Genomic DNA, 25,128 nt, shown 5'->3' on the forward strand with positions numbered 1-25,128 from the left:
TTCTCCTAATGTGGGTTCCTTAAGCAGAAGCAGGCAAGGACCTCAGAGCCCTCGGCTGGGTCCTTCACTACAGGAATGCAGAGCCAGTTGGAATTTCCTGGGGAAAATGCAAAATTGCAGCAAAGCATTTTTTTTTTTTTTTTCTGGCTTCTGGGGGTTGCTACTGTAAGCCCTTTGTATAGTGAGGGGAAAAATAGTTCTCTATTAACCAAAAATTATATTTATCACTGTAGACCAGAATAGAACATGTGGTCCGCACTGGCAATTCAGTTTCCTACTTTTAAGGAATTTGGTTTTGTCATGCAGCCCAGATGGAGATGCTGGCTTGATCCTGGCCCCTTCCCTGCACACTGTTTCCATTTTGCTTTCTTCTTTCATCTGCATGGACCATATGCTGCCTTTCTTGTTAGGAGAGAGGAAGGGGCTATGAAGCGGGGGCCTGTGTACTGTCTGTGAAGGGCTCAGATTTGGAGTCAGTCTCCAGCTCTGTCCGTGACCTTGGGCAGCTCTCTTCTCCCCTCTGAGCATCTGCATCCCCATCTATAAAATGGTATGCAAAGACCCTGTTAGAATCTATGTGAAAATGCCTTGTAAATTTTGACCCATGCTATGCACATTAGCTATTATTCCTCCAGCAACTGGAATAGCTCTTTGTGATGGGTGAGAAGATATAGGTCTTGTTCAGTGAGGCTGCAGGCCTGGGCCACCCTAAGCACTTCAGGCAGCATTTTTGTTTGCTGCTGGTAACTTCCAACATGGCAAGTATTGTTGCCTTCTCCTTTCCCTGATGAGGGAACCGAAGTGTAGAGAGGTGACGAGGTCATCCCAGGACACACTTGTGGGTGCAGGGGCAGACGTGGCAGCACCCCAGACTGGAACCAGGCCCTTAGGCCTGTACTCCCAACCGCCAGCTGCCTCCTCCCCAGTGAAGGCGCTGGGCCCCTGTCTGCTGTCTCAGCCCCATCTGCCACTCCCTTCGGGGAGTCTATTCCCCACATGTTGATCCCACCCCCCCTCCCCCTGCCAGGAGAGTCACACTCACAGTGTAGTAGGACTTTTGCCTGACATCCAGACTTTCACTGGAGTCCCAGAGCTGAAAGGGCCATTTCCTCATAGGCCTGAATCTGCCTGGGCCTGGGGTGCCCAGGCCATGGTGTTGTGGTGTGGGGGCTGGCAGGGCCATGGTGTGGGGTCTGCCCAAGCCGTGGTATTGCGGGCTGTCCAGGCTGTGGTGTGGGGGCTGCCCAGGCCATGGTATTATGGTTGCGGGGTTGGTGGGGGGTGCCTAAACCATGGTATTAGAAGCTGCGCAGGCCATGGTATTGGGAGCTGCCCGGGCCATGGTGTTGTAGTGTGGGGGCTGGCTGGGCTGTGATGTGGGGGCTGCCCAGGCTGTGGCGTTGGGGGGCTGCCTGGCTCCCTCTCTCACTACCTGTTCCGTGGAGGCCCCATGGAGGGGCCCTGGCTGAAAGAAGGCTGTCGTGAACACCATCTTCTGGGGAAGGCTGGAAGGGGCATTATTTTCCAGAACGTTGGCTTTTTTTCTCACATATTTTGTGAAACCTTTTCCTTTCCTTTTCTTAAAACATCTTATGTTTCTGCAAAATCCAACTCAGCCTTATCAGAAGTTATGCTCCTGATTTTGTGGAGCCACTAAGGCCTTTACGGAGCTCTGGTCAGGCTTTTTTTTTTTTTTTTTTTTTTTTTTGAAACGGAGTCTCGCTCTGTCACCCAAGCTGGAGTGCAGTGGCCGGATCTCAGCTCACTGCAATCTCCACCTCCCGGGTTCACGCCATTCTCCTGCCTCAGCCTCCCGAGTAGCTGGGACTACAGGCGCCCGCCACCTCGCCCGGCTAGTTTTTTGTACTTTTTAGTAGAGACGGGGTTTCACCGTGTTAGCCAGGATGGTCTCGATCTCCTGACCTTGTGATCTGCCCGCCTCGGCCTCCCAAAGTGCTGGGATTACAGGCTGGAGCCACCGCGCCCGGCCAGGTCAGGCTTTTATGGAGGTGGCCTCCTTCCACGGTTTTCCCACCAGCCAGGATGTTCCCACCCACAGAAGCAGGACACAGCCCAAAGCAGCGTCAGGCAGAGATGTGGGTTCAGCTCTCTGACTTGCCTTCCTCCTCTGGCCTTTACAGAGGTTTCAGTTAACTGGCTTCTAGACACTAATGGGGGCACTTAATTTTTTTATTTTATTTTCAGCTTACATGGAAATGAGAGATACTTCCAGCAGGTACCACCCAAGAATATAACAAAATGGGGGTTTCCTTTGGCTTGGCCCAATGTACTCCTTGAATTTTTTGAAGATTTAAGGTTTTCTTAATAAGTGTCCTTTTAGTATTTGACTGTAACATAGTAGGAAATGATTTCATTATTGGCAGAATCCACAAGCTGATTTTGGTATTTCAACTGGCTTTTAAAGTTCAAGCTAAGTTTCTTTCTCCACAGACCTGCCCTGCCTCTTGTTTTTGTTTGTCACTCACTGACTGGTTCATTTGTTCATTCATGCCTTCATTCATTCATCACAGTCTCCTAAGTCCCAAACTCTGGAGACAGAGCAGTGAGCAAAGCCAGAAGTCATCCCTGTCTCATCAACAGACACGTCCCATTGGCACTGGGATGCTGCCACCCAAGATGGGTGTAGAGCTGCGGTGTGGCTGCCAGTACCCCGCCCAGGTCTTCTTTCCCCACAGGGACACACAGCCCCCAGATACCAAGAGTCTCCTCTTCAGGCAGCTCACACCTGCTTCCACCTTTGCAGAAGCACCCTTGGAAGGCTACATCTCCCACTCTCAGGCTGTAGCCAGAAGCCAACTGTAGTAGAAATGACAGCTCCTTGTCCCGAGTCAGGACAACCCTGTGTGCAGTTGCTGCTCCTGTGGGATGGGCTGAGCCTGACTCTGGCTGAGACCACAGCCTTGCTTAGCTCCTTTCCTCACCCCATCCTACCTCCCTTCCTCTCCCTCTCCCTCAATACACCTTGTGCATCCAAACCCCTGCATCAGGCTCTACGTAGAGGCAACCTGACCCAAAGCAGGTGCTATCAACTTCCATCAAAGTGGATTTGATTTGAAAGTTTAAGGAAGCAATGCCAGAGCTGAGATTTTCAGGATCAGTAGGAGCTAATTAGCTTGAGAGTGAAGGGAAGGGCACTCTAGGAGGAAGAACAACATAGTACAAAGTTCTGGTAGGGAGGTCGGGAAAGTTTAAGAAGGCAATGCCAGAGCTGAGATTTTCAGGATCAGTAGGAGCTAATTAGTTTGATAGTGAAGGGAAGGGAAGTGTGCTCCAGGAGGAACAACATAGTACAAAGTTCTGGTGAGGAAGAAGCATGAACTGAAGGCTGAAAGGAGGCCAGTGTTGCTGGAGCAGGGAGAGGGAGTGCAGTGTGAGAAGGAGCCAGGGGGCCAGCAGGAGCGTGGCAGGCAGGTGTCTCAGGCTATGGCAAGGAGGCTCCCCAAATGGGGGCAGCATCCTTACCTACAGGTGCCAAGCCAGGGCCTGGGAGAGAGTTATGTTGGAGAAGCCCAGCAGGGTGGAAAATGCTAGCTCTGGGGTCACAAGTCTGAGGCTCCACTTCCAGTTCCAGAAACTACAAATGATGTTTCTGGGCCTCAGTAAGGATCGAATGTACTACCCAAAAGCATTCTTCAGTCATTTTTTTTTTTTTTTTTTTTTGAGACAGAGTCTCATTCTGTCACCCAGGCTGGAATGCAGTGGTGCGATCTCGGCTCACTGCGAGCTCCACCTCCTGGGTTCACACTATTCTCCTGCCTCAGCCTCCCGAGTAGCTGGGACTACAGGCGCCCGCCATCACACCCAGCTAATTTTTTGTATTTTTAGTAGACACAGGGTTTCACCATGTTAGCCAGGAAGGTCTTGATCTCCTGAGCTCGTGATCCTCGTGCCTCAGCCGCCCAAAGTGCTGGGATTACAGGAGTGATCTTCAGTCTTATAATAGTAACAACATGCAGGTGTAGGTTGTTTTTATTAGGAGTGTTTGTTCTCCTGGGTGTTTCTAATAACACATTTTCTTTCCTTTAACTAGAGACTCCTTAGAGTCCAAGACACCGTCTTTAGGGACAAGGGCACAGAAGGGGAGATGGCTGCTGTGCAGGAGAGGACAGTTGAACTCAGCATCCTGAACCAGCTCTGACGTATGTGAAAGTAAAGGCATCTCTCTCTCCCCCTTTAGGTAAAAACAGCAACAAAAAAGTTGTGAGAACCAAGAGCTCTGAGAAGGCTGCCAACGATGATCACAATGTCCGCGTGGCCCATGAAGATGTCAGAGAGAGTAAGTGAGGCTCTCACAGAGCCCCTACACCAGTCCTAGGCCCTGTTCAGGGAGGGTGGGCGGGTACAGGCCCCTGGTGCAGCAGCCTGACTACAGATTCCCGAGTGTGGGGCTGCCTGAGGCCTGCTGTCTATTCTGATCGATGCTGCAGGGGCGAGAGCATTCATGGCAGCTTCTGCCCGCGTTCACACTTGTGCACTGCCTCACAACTCACAGCCAGCTTCTCCGATTCAGCCGCAGTCAGTTTTGAATTTCCTGGAGCTCTTGATTGCTTTCCCCACCCCTCTCTCCTCAGAGACGACATCATTTCCTTTCTTGTGGGACCTCTTAGCTGCCCATGGCCTTGAGCGTGCATTCCTTATCTCCCAACCTGACCCAGGAACCTCTGGGGTCAGAGATCAAATCTACTTACAAAATATGCAGTGCTGGGCCAGCATCTCACAGTCATGTGAACATAGTGCACCTTCAATTGCTCACCTTGGGATGTTCAAAGGTATTAGTTTGAGACTCATGAACGATCTCTGGCCCACGTGCTATAGTTATTGCTATTAACTACTACCATTATTATTATTGTATCATTATTGTTCTAAACTGTGGTAACCAGGATCACATTTCGGCTAAAATGAGTATTAGTAATAGCAGCCATTTTTTTTTTTTTTTTTTTGAGACGGAGTCTTGCTCTGTCGCCCGGTCTGGAGTGCAGTGGCCGGATCTCAGCTCACTGCAAGCTCCGCCTCCCGGGTTCACGCCATTCTCCTGCCTCAGCCTCCCGAGTAGCTGGGACCACAGGCGCCCGCCACCTCGCCCGGCTAGTTTTTTGTATTTTTAGTAGAGACGGGGTTTCACCGTGTTAGCCAGGATGGTCTCGATCTCCTGACCTCGTGATCCGCCCGTCTCGGCCTCCCAAAGTGCTGGGATTACAGGCTTGAGCCACCGCGCCCGGCCATAGCAGCCATTTATTAAGCACTTATGCAGTAGCCAGGCACTTGGCTGAGTGTTTGGCATCCCCTAGTGCCCCTCTGACTGTGGGTATTATTATTATCATTATTATCCATATTTTACAGATGAGGAAAATGAGACATGGTGATGTGCATAATTTACTGAGTGTTATGCAGTTTCTACGTGGTAAAACCGGGATTTGAGCCCAAGATTTTCTGATTCTAGACTTTTTGGTTAGCTTAAAATAAACAATGCATTTCACAACTTTGCATTTACAGAGGCAGGACTTTAGCTGCCATGTGAGTCCATAAACCACGTTACAGAGTTGAGTGTCACAGATGGAAGTGCGTGCGTCCTTAGGCACAATGTAATGATTTGGGGCAGTGTTTCTAACCAAGAACTCACCATCAGAGAAATCATAGAGATGGCTAATAGTGCATCCTCAAGTGAAAACAGATGTCAACAACAGTGACCTACTGTGGTCACTCACCAAATGAAAGTTTATGCCTTCTTAAAGTGGGCAGGCGTGCACTCCACCCATCGCCCATTGAGAGCACTCATTGGACCAGGAGAGTGCGTTCTGCACAGTGCACGCTGCGGCTGTGTTTCTGCTGCTTGAACCTGACAGTGTGGTTCTTTGGGGTCTTCTCTAAATGGGGGGTAATAGGACTCCTCACCTTGAGTGGACCTTGGACATTGGCATTTTGTGCCCAAGCAGGCTGATAAAACACCAGCTGTTCCTTCAGGATTACAAATGCCACAGGGCTGACGTGGCTTTGAGAGTTGGTCTTGCCTCCCTGGGTCTTGCTGCCATCAGATTGGATCCTGGTACTTCTTCACGGCCTTGTTAATTTTTAAGTGCTTTTCAACATATTTTGCCCAGATTTTTTTTTAGTAGCTTCAGCAGAAGGGTTGGTTTGAATTATCTTAGTTCTTTATTATCAGAATTGGAAGTTCTTAAACTTTTGGGGAGACATTTTCAGAAAGATTTTTGAAGACTCAATTACACACACACACACACACACACACACACACACGTCTGAATTTGCCTTCTTTTCTGCCATGGGTACACCCCTCCCTACTGGCCCACCCAGGATTGCTCCCCTGGCTTTGGCCTCAAAGCTCTGTCAGGTTGGGATCACTGGTCTCATAGGCAGTCATCAAGGCTCTGGTTCATCGAATGCCCTAGATGTGATTTTAGCCTGTGAGACTTCTTTTACTAAAAGAAAAAAGGAGGGGTCGAGGATAACCTTGGAGGGGAAAAGCAGCTGAGGCGATCCCTGACATGCAACTGACAGTTGGTGGCCATGGAGGCAGGGCACATGTGGCAGGGTGGCATGGCCGTTAGGAACACAGGCCCAGAGTCAGGCACCTGAGCAAGCAAAGTGTGGCCTCAAATGCAGAACTGGGCATTCTCAGAAGCCCGAGTCCATCCTCCTTTCAGGATCTACTCAGGTTGCACTGGGGGGCTTTGAGGGCAATGTGGCGGAATGTTGGGCTGGTATACGTGACAGCTACATTATGTTCAAGGTGGCAGACAGAGCAGATGTCAGCCACTTCATTTGCAAGGTGGTGGGCAGTACAGGCGATGCTAAGCACATCGAGTTATGACAGTGGATGGGGTTAAAAGGCTCATCTCAGATGTAGAAGTCATCCTTATGGAACTTTGGCTTTTGAGGAAGAGAGCATGTACATGGCTGTCACTGTGATTAAGGAGTAGTTTCAGCTGTGGCAAGTATCCAACTACATTTTAGATGTTGTTTTGTAATAGTTTAAGAAGTTGGTTGAGTAATCATTCTAACTAATTCTTCACCTCTTCTCATCCCCACACCCTTTGCTGTGTAACTCTTTAGTTCCCTTTGCCAAAGCTGGAAGTCCCTTGGCTTTGGGCCGGTCCATGAGCCTTGTTAGGCCAATAGGGGTCGTATGTCAGTTCTGAGCCCATGCTTTGCTTGTTTCCATTTGTCTCTTGGGCCCCTTACATCTCCACAAGAAGAGTGTGCATACCTAGACTGCTGGTCCTAGGAGGCTGAGCAATGAGTGGAACAAATGTGGGCCCAACCAGCAACCCAGAGCTACCCAGCTGAGCTCAACTGATCTACAGACACCTGAAAGTAAATGCTAATTGTGTGCCATTAAGAGTTAGGGGTTTCTTGTTATACAGCAGTAGCTGACCAATACAATGAAGATTAAGCATGACCTTTTTTTTCCAAAGGTTACATGACATCCCATAATATAACCACCTAATAATAGACATTTATGTTGTTTTCAATATTTTGCTACTATAGACAGCTTTTGTTGCAATGAAATTACCTTATGCCATTTTATTTGCCATGCATTAATTGCAGAATTATACTCTACTTGGCAGTTCCCACCATGATTTTACCCTTTTTCTGGCCTCTGCTTCCCTTTGTTTCCAGCCAGATGAGGGCTTGTTTTTCACATGTGTCCCAAGCTTTAAGCCTCTGCTCACATGTTCTCTCTATAGGGAATTGGACAAGCATCAAAGTTGGTGATTGAGAGGACAGCTTTGGGATCAGACTTACCCTCGAGACTTTGGACAAGTTACTAACTTCTGGCTGCCAGACTCTGGACAAGTTACTAACTTCTCTATGACTCAGTTTCCTCCTCTGTGAAGTGGGAATAACATTACCTTTATAGGTATATTGTGAAGGTTAAGTAATGTCTGCACAGTGTAGCACACAGCAAACAGTAAGCTCTCAGCAAACGTTAGCTATGACTTGAATTTACCATCTTGGGGTCTTTTGTGTTCCTTAGAACAGGGGCTGGCAAACTTCTTTAAAGGATCAGATTATAAATATTTTATGCTTTAGTAGCTAAGAGGCAAAATCAAGATATTATATAAGTACTTATATAACCATTTAAAATGTAAACCCTGAAATATTTAAAATTTATTCTTATTTCACAGATCATACAAAAACAGGTGGTGGGCTGTATTTGACCTTTGCACAGGCTATAGTTTGTTAACCTCTTCCTTAGAAGTTCAGTGCTCTGCAAATCCCACTTCTGGGAAGCCTCCTCTGATCACTTCTCTTCAGTTTCTTATGCTTCTTTCTCATGGTCCTGGTTCCCTTGTTTCTCATTTCACAGTGATTCCTGTGCATAGCTCTTTGGTTCTGAAAGCCTGTGAATGCTTAAGAGCAGAGGCCTTGTCTGATTCATCTCTGGACAGACCCAGTGTTGGTAGCAGTACTTGACAATGGTGAACCTGTTTGTTGAGTACCCACATTGTGGTAGAGCCAGCATCATGGTGAACAGAACAACTGCTCTACATATGCTCAAATGGGTTCTCCATGACCCAGAACAGCAGCTGATACTTTCAAGGAAGTGGTCTTTGATTTCAGTTCTTAGAGCAAGATCTGTAGGAAAGAAACATGATCAGCTAGGTGCAGTGGCTCAAGCCTGTAATCCTAGCACTTTGGGAGGCCAAGGCAGGTGGATCACTTGAGGTTAGGAGTTTGAGACCAGCCTGGCCAACATGGTGAAACCTTGTCTCTACTAAAAATACAAAAATTAGCCAGGCGTGGCAGCAAGCACTTGTAATCCCAGCTGCTCAGGAGACTGAGACAGGAGAATTGCTTGAACCCAGGAAGCAGAGGTTGCAGTGAGCCAAGATCACGCCATTGCACTCCAGCCTGAGTGACAGAGCAAGTCTCTGTCCCACTAAAAAAAAAAAAAAGAAAAAAAGGAAACATGATGTCCTACCAGGATGGAAGTGGGATGGTTTCCCTGATACATGTTGGTGAATGCGAGCTTGCTTTGATGCATCTCCCTCATGCCTTGGCTGGAAGAAGTTTGAGGCCTCAATCAGGCACCATACTTGGGGATTGGCCAACTTAATGTATATTTGTGTGTGTTTTAAGCTTGAGGGTTTTCCATTGCATCACAGACAGTTTGGTTTTTCATCCAAGCCCTTGTTATGAGCCTCTTCTCTTCATTGCATAACCAGACAGTTCCCTGGGGCTAAGTTGGGTCTTCCTTCTTGACATCTGGCACAACTATTCCCAGATCCCTGATTCTGGAGGATTTTACCGACATAGTAGACATGATAAACTGCCATGCCTGTATTTCAGACTCCTATGGGAGTGACAGGGGAGGTGAGGGGCCGGAATTGGGACAGAGTCACACCCCTCTTGACAGACGGTGGTTAGGAAGCCCAAGAAATGTGGGCACTGGGAAACCAAAGGTGCCCCTACTCCTTGCTATTTTCCACTTTCTGCTCCATCTCAAACATGCCTAAAAAGTTCTTCTTTAGCCTCTAAAATGAAACATGTGCCTTTGAAGGATTTTATAGCATTCCTTTACAATGTGGAGAGTTTTATTTTGTTTTTCGAACAATGGGTTTGTGGCAGGGCCTTCACTGGGTTTGATTAGGGGTCCTGGGTTGGCTGTAGCCTACAGTAGACGTGTCTGTAAACTTAGTGTGTTTATGAACACCACATGAGCAGTGTGGCCAGTCTGCAGCTATAGGCTTCAGAAACCTTGGTCTGAAACCATAGGCACAGTGGACTTGTCAGCCTAGAAATACTTCCCAGACAAGGGTTTAGGGGACAGAACTCTGATGTGCTCGGTAGCACCCATAGGTGGCATGAAATTTCATTCATTTGTATCAGTCACTTGACCCCAAGTGTGGTTCTTATTGACCAAGTACACGCTGGTCCATTTATAGGGGAGACATTCTAGGGCTGTACCTCTTCAGAATCCCCATGACAGAGGCGAGTACATGTGCTTCTGTTGTTCTTGGGGAATTTGTTCTTGGCATACTGTGACCTATCTTGTTTCCATCTTCTCAAAGCTTCTGTGATAAAACCCTCTTTATTCTGTATTACTGACTCTGGGATGGATTTAATGGAAAACCAAATTTACCATGTTATGCCCTAAAACTTTATTTTAAAAAAATTGACTCTTAAACCACTTGTGGTGGAAGTTGGTCTTATGGTGAAAGTAGGTTTCTTTCCTGGCTTATTAAACATTTGACTATGAAAGCAGTAAACACATGCTACAAACTGATCATGTCCCCACAGAATGTGTATGTTGAAATGCCAACCCACAGGGTAATGGTATTTGGGGGTGGGGCCTTTGTGTGTGTGTGGTAGGGGGGGCAGGGGGCAGTGATTAGATCATGAGGGTGGAATTCTCATGAATGGGATTAGTGCTCTTATAAAAGAGACCCCCAAGAGCTCCCTTGGCCTTTCCTCCATGTTAGGACACAGGGAGAGGATAGCCACTGTCCATGAACCAGGTCCTCATCAGACACTGAATCTGTTGGTGCCTTGATCTTGGACTTCTCAGCTTTTAGAAATGTGAGAAATAGGCTGGGTGTGGTGGCTCACTCCTGTAATCCAGCACTTTGGGAGGCTGAGGCAGGCAGATCACCTGAGCTCAGGAGTTTGAGACCACCCTGGGCAACGTGGTGAAACCCCATCACTACTAAAACACAAAAAATTACCCTGGCGTGGTGATGCATGCCTCTAGTCCCAGCTACTCAGGAGACTGAGGCACGAGAATCGCTTGAGCCCCAGAGGTGGAGGTTGCAGTGAGCCAAGATCGTGCCACTGCACTCCAGCTTGGGCTACAGAGTGAGACTCTGTCTCAAAAAACAAAAAAAGAAAGAAAAAAAAAAAAGAAAGAAAAAAGATATGTGAGAAATAAATTTCTGTTGTTTATAATCTGGTACAGCAATTTGAATAGACTAAGGCAAGTACTAAGTACCAAATGAAGAGGCAGTATTTTGCAGTGCCACCTGTCTGTTGGATATCAAGTATCCATATATGCCTGGCTTTGTTTTCAGGCTCACTAATCTTTGTCATTAATGCATTTTTCTACCCATGCTTGAAATATCTCACTTTCTTAATTACCGTAGGTTTATAACAAATCTTGACATCTAGTAGAACAGGACCTGTTCTTCTTTAAAAGTTGTGTTTATTCTTGACCCATTGTGTGTACTTGTAAACACACACGCACACATTTACATCATGTAGTCAAGTTCTACAAAAATGCTCTTGGAATTTTGATTTAGATTTGCATTGATTTTACGAATCAATTTGGGAGCATGAACACATTTACAACATTGACTCTTCTAATCCATGAACATGGTATATCTCTCCACATATTAGACCTTCTTTAATATCTCTCATAGAAATTTATCTCTAGAGGTCTTATATATCTTTTAATAGATTTACCCTTTGATACTTGCCATTCTGTGATACTTTTAATTTCAATTTTCTACTCTTTATTGGTAGACTACAGTGTATAGTTAATTTTTGAATGTTGATTTTTATATTCAGCAATCTTGCCAAACTCTCATTAATTACATATTATTTGATATTTAAGTACAAAATCATGATGTATATGAAATAATGACAATTTTGTTTTTTCCTTTTCAATTTTTATACCTTGATTTTTCTTTACTGTGTTGGCAAAGACCTCCATTCATAAAGAATAGATCTACCTTGTGGGTTTTAATTCTGCTTTTGTATTTTTAGTTTTCTTGCTATTTGGCCTTATTTAAAATATTTTTCTGTTTATCCTTTTCTTCAGCATTTTTTTTTTTTTTAATGGCAAGTAGAGGCTATGACTCTTGGATTATACAAAGGATGAGCAGTGTCTGGGTGAAATATTTTCCTAGCTATCACATCAAGTTACTTTCAAGGTCACATTATTTCTCTGAGTGTTTTGGATGGTATACCTCCTTTAACGTTCTTTTGGTGGAATTTTTTGTTCTGCACAGACTGTACATTAGTGTTCGTTCTTTATTTATTTTTCAGTGAGGCAAGATTCAGCCAGATTTTCTCCAGGAGGGACAGTCTAAGCCTTTTCTCAGATCTGTAAATGTTGACTAGCTCAAAATGTAGAACCTCCAATACAGCAGAGTTTCCAGTTTCTTGCAGCATTTTGTCTTTTATATATTTTTGTTCTGAGGTCTCAACTTCAGTCCTCCTTCCTACTTTCAGCCAGTAACCATTACTCCTGCTTCTCCTCAAAGATAACTACCATCAGATACAACTTTTGCCTGTTTTGAACTTAATATTGATAGGATAACACATGGTATGCTCTTTTGTGTCTGACTTCTTTTACTCAATATGATGTTTATGAGATTCATCTATGTTGTGTATCGCATAGTTCATTTATTTTTATTGATTTATAGTATTCTAGTGCATGACTATACTGCAGGTTATTCATTCTCTTGTTGATGGGCATTTGGATTGTTTTCAGTTTTTGGCTATTACAAATGGTGCTGTTAGGACTATTCTTGAATAAGTCTTGTGGTGTATATATGAACGCATTTTTGTTGCATGTATACCTATAAGAATTGCTGGATCATAGTGTATGACTAAGTACTGCTGGAGATTTTTCTAAATTGATTTTATCAGTTAACACTTCTACCAGCAGTGAATGAAAGTTCTAATTGCTTCACATTCTTACCAGCATTTGATATTGTCAGTCTTTATTTTATTCATATTGGGGGGTATATGATGATATCTCATTGTGGTCTTAATTTGCATTTTCCTGATGACTAGTGACTAATGCTTACTTACCATTAGGATAACCTCATTTGTGAATAGGTGTTCAGTTCTTTTGCCTGTTGTTTTTCTTGTTGATTTATAGGAGGGTTTTTGTTTGTTTATTTGTTTTTCTTGAAAATACAATGAATATGAGTCCTGTATCAGATACATGCATAGTGAATATCCCACTTCTTGGCTCACTTTTAACTCTAGTAGAGGTGTCTTTTGAATAACAAATGCTCTTAAATTTAATATAGACCAATCATCAATATTTTCTCTTGTGGTCAGTACTTTTTGCTTTGGGCTAAGAATGTTTTTTGCCCACCCCAAGGTCATGAGATATTTTCATGTTATCCTCTAGTGATAAAGTTTCCTTTTACATGAACATATTTTCATTAAAGTAATCTGATTTAAATAAAAACATTAGGGAAATAATAGTGCAGGTGGTACACGGATGTGGAAAAATTTATGAAGATAATAATTGGCAAGTGCTTGAGGGTTGAGAAATGTTCTTTTGAATCAATAATTCCTTTTTTTGAGCCTTATAAGCAATGTATAAAGAATAGTGTTAGTTTTCCATGATGATGCAGACATAGGGATTATCAGTTATACTGGATCATAATGCAAATTCATTCATTTGGGAACATTGGTTGGACATTGGGCATTCGAGGATGATAACTTGTCATTGCTGCTCTTGAGGCTCACAGCCTGTTCAGGGAGACAGACTAAACTACCACGGTAACAGTGTGGACTTTTCCTAGAAGGTTAGGCTAAAGGCAGGAGTGAGTAGGCTGAGAGGGTTGAGTGCAGGGGAGGAAGTCTTGGGAGGCTTTTCAGATAGAACAGCTGCTGAGCTGGACATTTAAGAAGGAGGTAGGTGGTCAGAACCTTTGAGGCTGAGGCTCCAGGTTGACTCCAGATCTCAGCTGCTGTAGCCAGCGTGGGCTGGAACCCAATTCTTTGAGAGTATCCTCTGTTGGATCCACTGGGGTCTGGGAAAGAAAATCTCTGAGCTTGTGTAGCCTCACAGGTAAAAGACCCCAGCCAGGTTTGCAGGGACTCTCTTCTGAGACTGGTTGTCTCAGAAGAATCACCTGGGAACTTCAGACCAGTGGTGGGTTCCTTTGCTGTCCTATTGATCAGTTTCTGGGGAGGGGTTAAGACACCTTTCCTTTAAGTTTCTTTGAGATTCTGATGCTCAGTTGGGGTGAGAACTGCTGTCTGGAGGAGCTCAGTGATGAGGGTCTGAAGGATCATCTCTCCTGTGGTGGGTGTTAAAGAGCTTTCCAAGGACAACTAGATAAGGCTGAGATTGGCTCAGAGATTTCCCAAGACCCAGAGAGACGCCCTGTCCCTCAGGGAAGCCAGTGGTATCTGAGAAAGGCAGAGAGCTACTGCAGACAGATTTTCAGTGCACTGGGAAGCTGCCTCCACACTTCACTGATCAAAGGGAATGTCATGTTCAGAAAGGCGAAGGAAAGAATTCTGTTAAGTCAAAGCTACTCCATTTATAGGCGGCAATGAAAGCAAAAGTTCAGGAAGGCTGTGAGCTTGTTCCTGGAAGCGCCCACCGTGTCTTGAGGCGATCACAGCAGGCCACAGGGCCTCGTACTCTGAACTCTGGTCTGCCAGCGGGAGACGCCTGTCTTGGCTCCAGCCCTTTTCCTGGTGTGACCCCAAACACCACCAAGCAATTTCATTTGTGTTATGCTCTCGAGTTTTCAAGTCAGACGGAGGTGGTGTAAAGATTATGCTTGAGCTTTTGTAACTCAGACACCTAATGACTATTTAACGGTGTTCAGCATCCCTGAGTCTCAGAGACGATGAGCCACGATGCCCACCTCTTGGGGTCATTGTGCAGATTCAATGACAGGAGTCTCTAGCTGGTCTGTCTCGCAGTAGTTACCTGCAGGTTTTCCTTGTTGCTCCCCAAATCACTACACTTTTAAAATAATTTTCATGACCTGACTCCATAACAGCCCCCACCCCCCAGATTTGGAATACTGAAGGTGGGGTGTTGGGGTCGATGCTAGATTGAGAATTCTTACTTATATGCTATATTCTGACTGTGCCCTGGAATTTCTGGGCCACAAAGGCCTCCATGATCTTAAATGCAAAGGACATTTGCAATTTGTTCAAGAGTTGCTGTGCATAGATGGTAATGTATGGTGGTGACGATGACGATGAGGAGGACTAATGAATCTGTGCCAGAGGGCAGATGTCTCTTTGGTAAAGTATCTGTAATGCAGAGACTGCTAGCAAGAGACAGATCTAAGGCAGTGCGTGTGTGGGGTCGGGTAGAATGAGGCAGGGGACCCCATGCTCACCTCCCGAGGAATAGAGCATGGGGCTGGGAGATGGCGCCCTGCTCAACGTGGTGTGTTCTCAGAGAGCCTTTTCTCTTTAAGAGAAAAGCAGATTCATCGTGGATGATTGTCACTCTCCTTTCCTCCAGATGGTGACACATCTCTGATCTCTAATTAATATTTTCCTGAAATGTTTTCACACTTTTTTCTGTGTTCTCCTCACCCACATGCTTCTCAGGATTAGATCCTTTTTCCTTTCTAGAAGCAACAGAAACTTGATTTAATGGTAAAGGATGAATTTGTTTGTTTTAGAGGAGGAACGGGGAGCTCGTCTTGAGGCTGTTGGAACAAATTGGCTCAAGAGTCACTGAGCGATTGGTTGTTGGAGCCTGCTTTCCTGCATCCTGGCTGGGAACCCCAGCAGAACACTGCTGAGGGATGAAGAGCTGCCAATGAGTTTCCCACTTATTTCAAGCACTCTTTAAACCTAGTAATTATATCATCAATTGACATTGTAATACAAATATGTTACAGTTCCAACAAAGATTTTTTTAAACTCTCTGATTACAGATATTTAAATTAAGCTTCGAAACCTTCCTTCTCCTCAGTTTTGCTTAGTCACCCATGCAACAGTCCTGTCTTTCTCAGTAATGTTTTCTGAAGGATGGGAAAAAGTCCTAGTCCTTGGAAGTAGTATTGTGATTGACAGTTCCTGGGACCAGGAGCAGATGTTTCTTTGAGAATTTGAAGTCGATGGAATTCTAACCTCTCGTTCGAACTTTGCCATGCTTTTGGAGTTCTTTGGCTGGCAGTGTTCCCTGGGCTCATTTTGCGGGAAGTGCCATGCAGTCCTCAGTGTTTGCTGCGCCCGCCGGTCACGTGTCTGGTTGCCTTTATGTCTCTGTTTCTGGGCGCCGTTTTTCCAGCTGTTCTTTCAGTAAAAGCTTATGGTTATGGTGGGAGTAGGGTACGTTTTCTGAATACTCTTGTGTCTGAAAGAGCCCTTAATTACCATGACAATTACCATGACTGTTGACTGTAACTTAGCTGGTAGTGGCTTCCAGATCCCACTTTCTTTTCCTTCAGCCCTTAGAATGCATAGGTTGCTGCTGCAAAGTCTTGTGCTACTCTGATGATCACGCTTGGTCATCTCCTGGTAGTCCTAGACAAGCCCGGGACTGTGGCTGGGAGACAGTGCTTGTCTTCTTTCTGCCGTCTCTGCCCTTCTTTTGAGATTTCTGGTTTTGAAGACATGGAGGTTTCCTGGATGCTGGTTCATTCATGCTGTGGATCTTGTCTGGCTGCTGATTGCTTCAGAGAAGCTGCCTTGGGGTTGCGGTGTTAGCAGCAGTTCCCCATGGTGGCTGGGGTCCAAAGACCAGGGTGCAGCCCAGAGACTGAAGTGCTGACAATGATGTTACTTCAGGGACCAGGAGTGGCCTTGGGCACTGGCCTAAGGGAGCGGGAGCTGCTGGTTTCTGGTGACTTGTTTGCACTGTGCTCCCTTTGGTCTTTGTCAGCCCAGGGTGCAGCTGAGAGAGGTCTCATCCACTTTTCAAGGTGTCTGCAGGCCTGGGAACTGCAGATGTTTTCAAATGTTTTGCTCTAGCCCCTGTGGCTCTGAGGCCTCCACACCATTCTGCAGGTTGAAGATTCCCCAGCCCTCCTCTCTCCGACGTGGCTCAGCATGCTTTGCAAGTGGTTTCCTCATCCTGCATAATTCTCTCCCCACTGTAGTATTGTTCCCCTTAGCCGGAGAACTTGAGGGAGGAGCAGGTCACTTTATTCATTTTAGACATTGAGTAGACCTGTCAAAAATCTCTAGATGGGCCGGGTGCGGTGGCTCACGCCTGTAATCCCAGCACTTTGGGAGGCTGAGGTGGGTGGATCACCTGAGGTCAGCAATTTGAGACCAGCTTGGCCAGCATGGTGAAACTGCGTCTTTACTAAAAATACAAAAATTAGCCAGGCATGGTTGCAGGCACCTATAATCCCAGCTACTTGGGGGGCTGAGGCAGGAGAATTGTTTGAACCTGGGAGGCAGAGGTTGTGAGCCAAAAATCGCACCATTGGACTGCAGCCTGGGTGACAAGAGCGAAAATCCGTCTCAAAAGAAAAGAAAAGAAAGAAAGAAATCTCTAGGCTGATGCTCTCAGGGTAGAAAGAAAAGAAGAACAACGAATCAGGTTGAAATATTCTGAAATTCATCAGAGTGAAGTATTAAGTTTGGTGAATATTTCAATATTCTGTATTTTGAATTAATTTAGAATCTTTAAAGCGAAAGATAATTTTCCTGTCTTTTATTTTCTAGTCCTTTACTTTCCTGTTCTTTAGCATAGGAAAACCCTGCCTTTTTCTAAATGCAGAGATTCCTGTGTCAGATGTTCAATATAAGTCTTTAAGATGGGCTTGGGAACTTTTCTTGGGATGCTTTATTCTGGGATATGGGATTTTTGCCTTGTTGATCTTTGCATAAAGGTATGTGGGATAGTGAGCTTGTGCTTAGACTACTTTATTCTTAAACTTCTTTTTAACTTAACAAATGTTTTCAAATGGGGTTTAGTGAAGGTGGGTAACTCCCAGCTGACTCAGTGGGTAGTTTTATGTGAGCCTGCAGGATGCCGTGCTGCGGGGCATGGCGCCCTGCGTTAGGCAGGGTTGCAGTAACATTTGTGAATTGCCCTGATGCTCATGGAAAACAGGGTGAAGTCAGAGTGAGGCAGACATGGGATGGAAGGAAGGAGAGGAGGCTATCAAAAGGAAAAATAAAGAATGGAAGATTGATGAAATGAGAACCTTCCAAGTGAAGCTGACATTGCTGCTGTGTGCCTGACTGATACTGCGGCCTCTGCCACACGACAGTGAGGGGACAGAGTGCCGAGGAAGAAGTGGTGACAACCTTGAGGAGATTCTTTTGCAGCAGACATTGGAAGATGACAGGGTATTTGCTTCAGCTGCAGATTGCAGGCGGATTATTCCAGCTGTTGCATTCACACCTGCCTGATGGGAGCCACCAGGTTTCTGAGGCCTGCCTGCCACGTCAATAGGCCGGTCTCCAGACAAGCAAGTGGTCTGAGTTTAAACTTGTCTTTTTCTTTTTTCTTGAGACAGTGTCTCACTCTGTAGCCCAGGCTGGAGTGCAGCGGCATGATCTCGGCTCACTGCAGCCTCCGCCTCCCAGGTTGAAGTGATTCTCCTGCCTCACCGTCCCGAGTAGCTGGGATTACAGGCATGTGCCACCACACCTGGCTAACTTTTGTATTTTTAGTAGAGATGGGGTTTCACCATATTGGTCAGGCTGGTCTCGAAATCCTGACCTCAAGTGATCCGCCTGCCTTGGCCTCCCAAAGTGCCGAGGTTACAGGCGTGAGCCACTGCGCTCGGCCCTGAATGTAAACTTTGTGCATGTCATTGGATGCCGAGTGGTAGAGACAGTGCCTGTGACACCTCATAGCTGAGGTGTGGGCTCAGAAGGTGGATTGTTACAGGGAAGGGGAGGGCCTCTCTTAGGGAATCAGTCTGAGGGTGATGAGCCTGTGCCGCAGCAGGGGAAAGACTGCCCTCAGGGAGGTGGAAAGCAAAGTCCAAACAAGGAAGGAAGGTCTGGACTGAGAGGGAAGAAGAGAAAGAGCAGAACATTGTGTGATGGAAACCAGGGCCATGCGTGGTGCGGGGGTGGAGGAGTGGCTAAGAGCGAGAGACTGAGGGGCCCAGTATAGAAGAAACAGAGAAGAGGCTGAGGAGTCCCAAAGGGCCACAGAGTGATGAGCGCCACTGTGAATGAATGGAGTCAGGAGCAAAAATCCCAGGAAAGGAAGGGACAGAGGAAGCGAAGATGGGGAGGTGTTGCCCCTCTTGGGGTTGGCCAGTAGGAGGAGGCAGTTGGAAGAACCGATAACTCAGAAGCGGGACGAGCCTGCTTGAGCTGTGTTCACACTCAGCCCTGGGCAGCAAATGCAGATGCCTGTCCCATGCCCCATGTCGGTTGTGAATTTGGCATCCCCTTGTTTTGCTAACAGCACCCTGATCCCAGTGGGCAGCCAGGGGACCAGGTGAATCAGGCCCTCTCTGGAGGCATGCGTGAGGTTGAGTGGAAACTCAGAGGTGTGATAGGAGGTGGACAGTGCCATTGGAATCCACTGTTCTACTGCCTAGATGACAGGAGCTCTGTGCCTTTCCACCCACACATGTCCTGTGTCCCGCCACTGTCCTTCTCACTTTCTGCCATCCCTGTCATTTCTCTAGGGACTTCCCTTCCTGTCTAAGTTGGCTGTGGTTGGTTTCTCACAACCAAAGGGCCGTCGCTAACCCACGCAGATCAGTAACGCTGTCTTTGCCTTTCAAGGACTTTGTGTGTTCTCTGTGTGGAATCTCTAGCTTCTTTGTAAGTGGCACGGGCAATGGAGAAGGCTTCCAAACCAAACTAATGGCTCTAAAAATAGCATCTTCTAATAAGGACAAAAAATCCCAGTGTCAGAGCGTTGGGTTCCTGTAAGACCACATTTGCGAGCAGACCAAGTTCGTGTGTGTTTATCTGGGCTCCTCCCGCAAAGTCATCATCTGTGCTGTGGGTAGAGGGAGTGAAGTTATTGGCTTTGCCATGATACCGTCACAGGAGTGGACAAGAGTGGCTGTTAGATGTGGCAGCTGCCGGCACTGCTGGCTGCGGGAAACTCAGCCTGTGAGAGGGCAGGCATTGCACTTTTCAGTTGCTATTAGATGTGCATCCATGAAACACCTCACTTGTGGGCATTTTCTTTTCACCCCTTCTGTATCTTGGCAAGAGGATGTGACAGAGCTTCTGTCTCTTGGCAGAAAAGCAATTTTGATGGATATGTAATTTTAGTCAGGTACTTCCTTTTTTGAATTAAAATACTCACATGCATAGGAGTCATTGTCTTTTTCTGGAAGAAATGTTTTGAATAGCAATTATTGTTGCTTTATTGAGATGGTACATGATCTATATATGTCTGCCTGTCCATCTGGTGGGCTATCTGTCCATCTGTCTGTCTCTCACTTTGACTGTATAAATGATATAAATAAAGGTGGCTTTGCTGAAGGAAGTCCATAGAATTTACTGCCTGCTGTGTCTTCTGCTATCAAGGAAGAAGCTGGTGGATGGGAAGACTTTCGACATGGCAATGAAACAGGTTCATAAGATGACAGCAGATCCTTTTGGTGTTTCTGGTGCTTGGTTATGTAGGACTGTTGTGGGTATGTATTGAGTACCAGGATGTGGAGGGACAGGACCTGTGCCTGGTTCCCCCCATCAAGGTCTGAAACCCCCCAGGTCCCTTGAACCCTGAAACCATAGCTGGCAGAGTAAAGATAAATAGAGGCTATTCCCAGGCCACCAGGAATCGCCTGATAGAACCTGCTGCCTAGCCAGCTTGGTGTCACAGTCAGTTGGTGGGGTCTCTCTCTCAGTGGGTGGGGTCTCTTGGTGGGCAGGATCTCTCAGGACAGACTGGTTATTCCTGAGAAAGCTGACTGTGTCTAAGGCAGGACACGCTGAGACCAGGTGATGGGGAGAAGAGCAAGGAGTGAACAGGAGATGAGGATAAGAATGGGGCACAGAGGGGCAGCAACCCCAGCTTAGGGAACCCAAGAGCTTGAGCCAGAGCCCAGGCTCCTGGGGTCAGGCTGCAGGATGTCCTGGAGTCCAGCCTCTCAGAAGGGACAGGCAGTGTAATGGGTCAGTGGTCTTGACTCTCAGAGCTTGCCCTGGATTCTGACGAGGCCCTCTCGTGGATACCAGTGACTGCTGGGGACTGTGAGCTCCAAGAGGCGAGTGGCATTTGACAGAAAGGGCCCATTGTCCTGAGGTGAGAGTGGAGGGCACGGGCCCAGGCTCCTAGCTGTCTCAGAGAGTGACGGGGTGTGGGATTATAACCTGGGCTCAGGGGCCAAGCTACGGAGGTGCCCGACCATGAGAGGGGCAGGGTGGGGCTGCTGGGACAACATAAGAAGGTTCTGTGAAGAGGCAGGGCTGTTGGAGGTGCAGCAGTGAGGATTTCTGAGTATGTAGTGTGAGGATTAACCTTGCTGGTCAGCCACTTGAAGTCCATTTCTGGTAGGGAGGATGCAGAATGACTCTGTGAACATGTGGGACCCAGGAAATACCACCACTTGTGTCAGATTCATGTCCTTCAGGCCTGGAAGGTGTGAGGGTCCTGGGGAGGGAAGAGGGCATGGTAACCAGGGTTTCCTCTGTGAGGTCAGCCTTGGGTGATTGGCATGCCTGCTGCACAAACCCCCTCAATGCGGGGCCCCCCAGTTCATTGTGTGGCGCCCACTCGCTGCATGGCCTTTCGCATTCACTGTGTGCACCCCTCTGCCTTCACTAAATGCTCCCCCACTCACTGTGGTGGGCGTGGGGGCAAACAGCAGCCCAGGGGTCAGGAGACCCGTTCTGGATGCTGCTGTAAACACTGTCATTCTTACAGACAATGGGCTAGGCTAGGACGATCAAGCACTGGTGTTTTATTCCAGAGGCAAATGGTGTTTACTAGCCGTGCTCCATATTATCCGTTTTGCAGAGAATGGAAAACAATAGACTTTTTTTTCTACTTATATTCCTCTGCTCATTAGCATGCACAATATAAAGGCCAGAGTTGCTGAAGCAAAATCAGCAGGTTCTGATTAATTTGCAGAGCTCCAGTGATGCTTCCTGACTGAGTCACGTTGGGGAAGGATCCTTAATTGGGAACAGCCTCAGACAGTAGCATGCACAGCAAAAAAGAAGGAATATCAGAGCAAAAACACCCCTAAAGCAAATGCCAACAAGAAAGAACATAGGCTTAATGTTGACAGTTCAATCAACCGTGTCTGGAAAGACAGGGCATGCCTGTGGGTGGCGTTCAGGGGAAAATGGAAAAGCACGCGGCCAGATTTAGAAAATAAGAAACTCATCCCTTTCAGCATCTGTCCTTGTTTTTAACAAGCATTGTCCTTTCCAGGTTGCCCACCTCTTGGTCTGGAAACCTTAAAAATCACAGACTTCCAGCTCCATGCCTCCACGGCGAAGCGCTATGGCCTGGGCGCGCATCGAGGGAGACTCAACATCCAGGTACCTGGCTCTGTGGTGGGAAGGATTTTGACCGCCTTGTTTATTGCTCTGGTTCCTTGAGCTCGGGTCAGGCAGTGCCCAGGATTTAAAATGCATTAGCCTGAATTCTCACAGTAAGAAAGGATATTGCTGAATGATCCTAATTTTACAGAGAGAGCTCCGAGACTCAGGGAGGCAATGTCTTCTCCAAAGACTGTCGTGAGTAGAAGTGAGACCACCAGTACCTGCACCCAGGTTGTTCCTTTGCCGCCTTTTGAACATTTCTCTTCCACATGCTGTTGGTCTGGAAAGGACAGGAGGAGAAGGTGGAATGCCTGGGGCATGGTGGGGCAGCGCCGTGGCACATGAGGCAGTGGCATTTGTCTTCCCTTGCCTTCCTGCCAATGCTTCTTATCTCTGACACACACACATCTTCTAGGCTTTCCTGTGGCTCCCTCCATTGCATTCCCCCAGGTCAAGCCCCAGGCTCCTGGGGCCATGCACATTCTGGCTGGTCTCCCTCTTGGAGGCTCAAGGGCCTTTCTTAACTTGGGCCTCAAGAGTGTCAGGCCTCCCTCTCTGTCAGTCCCATCAGTCCAAGGTCTTGCTCCAGGAAAGTGAGCTCCTCCCTGCACACTCTACATGCCATGCAATTATTGACTCCAGACCCTTTCTGTAGCATGTTCCCCTGCCAGAAACTTCTACTGCCCAACCATGCCCCACTCACATGAATCCCATCTGCGCCATGCATGAGTTTCCTATTGCTGCTGTGACAAATAAATGTAGCCTCTTCCCACAAATGTATTCTCTTACGGTTCTGGAGGACAGACGTCTCACTGGGCTAAGTCAAGGTATGCAGGGCTGTGCTCCTTTCTGGAGACTGTAGGGAGAATCAATTTTCTTCCCCTTTTCAGTCTTGAGAAGTTGCCCTGTTCCTTGCTAGTGGCTCTTTCCTTCTTCAGAGTCAGCAAAGGCAGGTGGAGTCTTCATGTGACCGTCTCTCTGGTTCTGTGTTCTGATTTCTTGTTCCCCTTTTGAGGATCCTTGAGATTACACTGGGCCCACCTGCATAGCCTGGGATCATCTCCCTTCCTCAAGCGACCTTCGTTCCATCTGTGACCCTCATTCCTCTCTGTGATGTAATCTAATATATGCACAGGTTCTGCGGGTTAGAGTGTGGCCATCTTTGGTACGGAGTTATTCTGCCGTCCCATCCCCAGGTCTTTTTTCCTGCCCCACCTCCTGCCGATCTGTTCTTTCTCAACTTAGCACTTGATCTCTGCCGTCCTGTGTGGCTCCCTAATGGCACCGTATTCTAGTTTTCTTTCTAGAGCTCTTCTGTGTGGGGAGTAGTTTCCAAGTCCCTTTGTACATGCACCATCTCTGGTTTAGGGAAGGAGGAGGTTCCTTGCCCATGGACCTGAGGGCCATCAAGGGTGCACTCAAAGCTAATGACTTCCAAGTGGCAGAGCAGACCCCTCACTCCCCCAGTGATCTGTGTAAATGTGCGAGGGGCTGCTGCTGTGCTGGGAACTGTGTACGAACAGATAAGGGTCCTTCCCAGGGAGCTCATGGGATTGGGGACATCTGAGCCAAGCTCTGACTCCAAGCTTTGTTGTTTCTCCACCCCACCCCTCAGACTGCACCGCATCAAACAGACTTTCGAACTGTTTAACCTCCGCCACTTTTTAGTTCAGAGGAATTCAAGCAGAACATTTGTAGAACTAACTTCAATGAGATCCAAAAGTTGGTTTATACATACTCGTGTAAAAAAAGAATAATAACTATTAAGAAATATTTGGATGTGCACAACTGTCAACTGCAAACAAATCTCTTATGTTTTATGAGAGGGTGAACACATGAGCCCTCAAAGCTTGAGCCGGAGCTAAGTTCATGTTCGCACAGCGCCTCCAGTCCCCTAGAAGGGGTTCCAGTCCTCTGAGGAAATAACGGTCAGGCCCAACCAAGCAGGGTGTGTGCAGCCTGTTTTGTGCATTCATCAGGGGAGATGTCATCTGATGCTTTGCATGCTTTCACTATAATTGAAATTATCTTTTGAAAAAGAGAAAGTGCCCATATTTATTTGTGCTTTTGGTAAAAAATTAAAAGGTCCTGTTAATCCTAAATGTGTTGGGGTTGACTGGAAAGGTGGGGGGCGTGGTGTTTGTGTCCCTCCAGTTGGGAATTCCACCGGCAGAGTGCCAAGCAGAGTATGCCAATGAGACGTTGTAGACAGGCATGCTGAGTGCAGACCTTGGCCTTGACATTTCTAGACTGGGGGCCTTTGGAACAATGATCTCATGTCTCTGAGGCTCAGTTGCCTCATCAGAAAGACGAGAGTCCTGATCACTCACAGGGTTCCTTGAGTGGTGACCTTAGGTGACTTCTGATTTTAAAACATTCCCCGGATCATCTCCTTCCTCTGTTGAAAGGCTCTGGTGGCTTCTACTTACCATATGAGGAAAGTCCCAGGTTGGCCCTGGGTGACTGGGTCCCTCTCTGAACCTTCATTTACTTATTTCCTTGGGTTTTATCTGTCCCTTCCTTGTGAGTAAGCCCCATGTTAGACGTGGCCTTGTTTCTCCTGCTTGCCCAGCCCCTGGTGTGCAGAATAGCACCTGCAACATGGGAGGTGCGCCGAGGACAAGCACGGAGACCTGGCTCAGGTGCAGATGGTGTTTATTCACGGACCTGCCTTTGCTGGGCTGCACAGGAGCCTCGGCGTGGATGGGGTGTCCAGCAGGGAGCAGCTGGCGAGGCTGTCCTCACTTCATCTTCCCGGCTTCAGGTAGTCCTTCACCCATGGGAGGCCCACCCCAGGCAGACGCCAGGCTCCCCTCGGTGAATGCGTTGACCGAGCGCACTCTCCTGCCTGTGGTCGGGGTGAAAAGGAGGCCGTGTTCGGGAATCACATCAGTGCGAGTTGTCTTCATGGGTTTTTCTTTCTTCAGTGGCGTCTTATTTACCCTGATGCCTTCTCACAGGAAAGTCTCCGTACCTGCTCTTAGACTG

General features: G+C 47.1%; 1 protein-coding gene across 1 annotated transcript in view; it reads left to right on the top strand.

Moving 5' to 3' along the window:
- Positions 1 to 25,128, top strand: part of CPXM2 (carboxypeptidase X, M14 family member 2) — a 153,060-nt gene that overhangs the window by 7,698 nt on the left and 120,234 nt on the right. The window contains exons 2-3 of the mRNA XM_033180031.1: positions 4,199 to 4,297; positions 22,028 to 22,137. Coding sequence (XP_033035922.1) covers positions 4,199 to 4,297; positions 22,028 to 22,137 — 209 coding nt within the window. The remainder of the gene's footprint in view (positions 1 to 4,198; positions 4,298 to 22,027; positions 22,138 to 25,128) is intronic.

The sequence above is a fragment of the Trachypithecus francoisi genome, unplaced genomic scaffold, assembly GCF_009764315.1.
Source record: "Trachypithecus francoisi isolate TF-2019V2 unplaced genomic scaffold, Tfra_2.0 Contig01579, whole genome shotgun sequence".
Lineage (NCBI taxonomy): Eukaryota > Metazoa > Chordata > Mammalia > Primates > Cercopithecidae > Trachypithecus > Trachypithecus francoisi.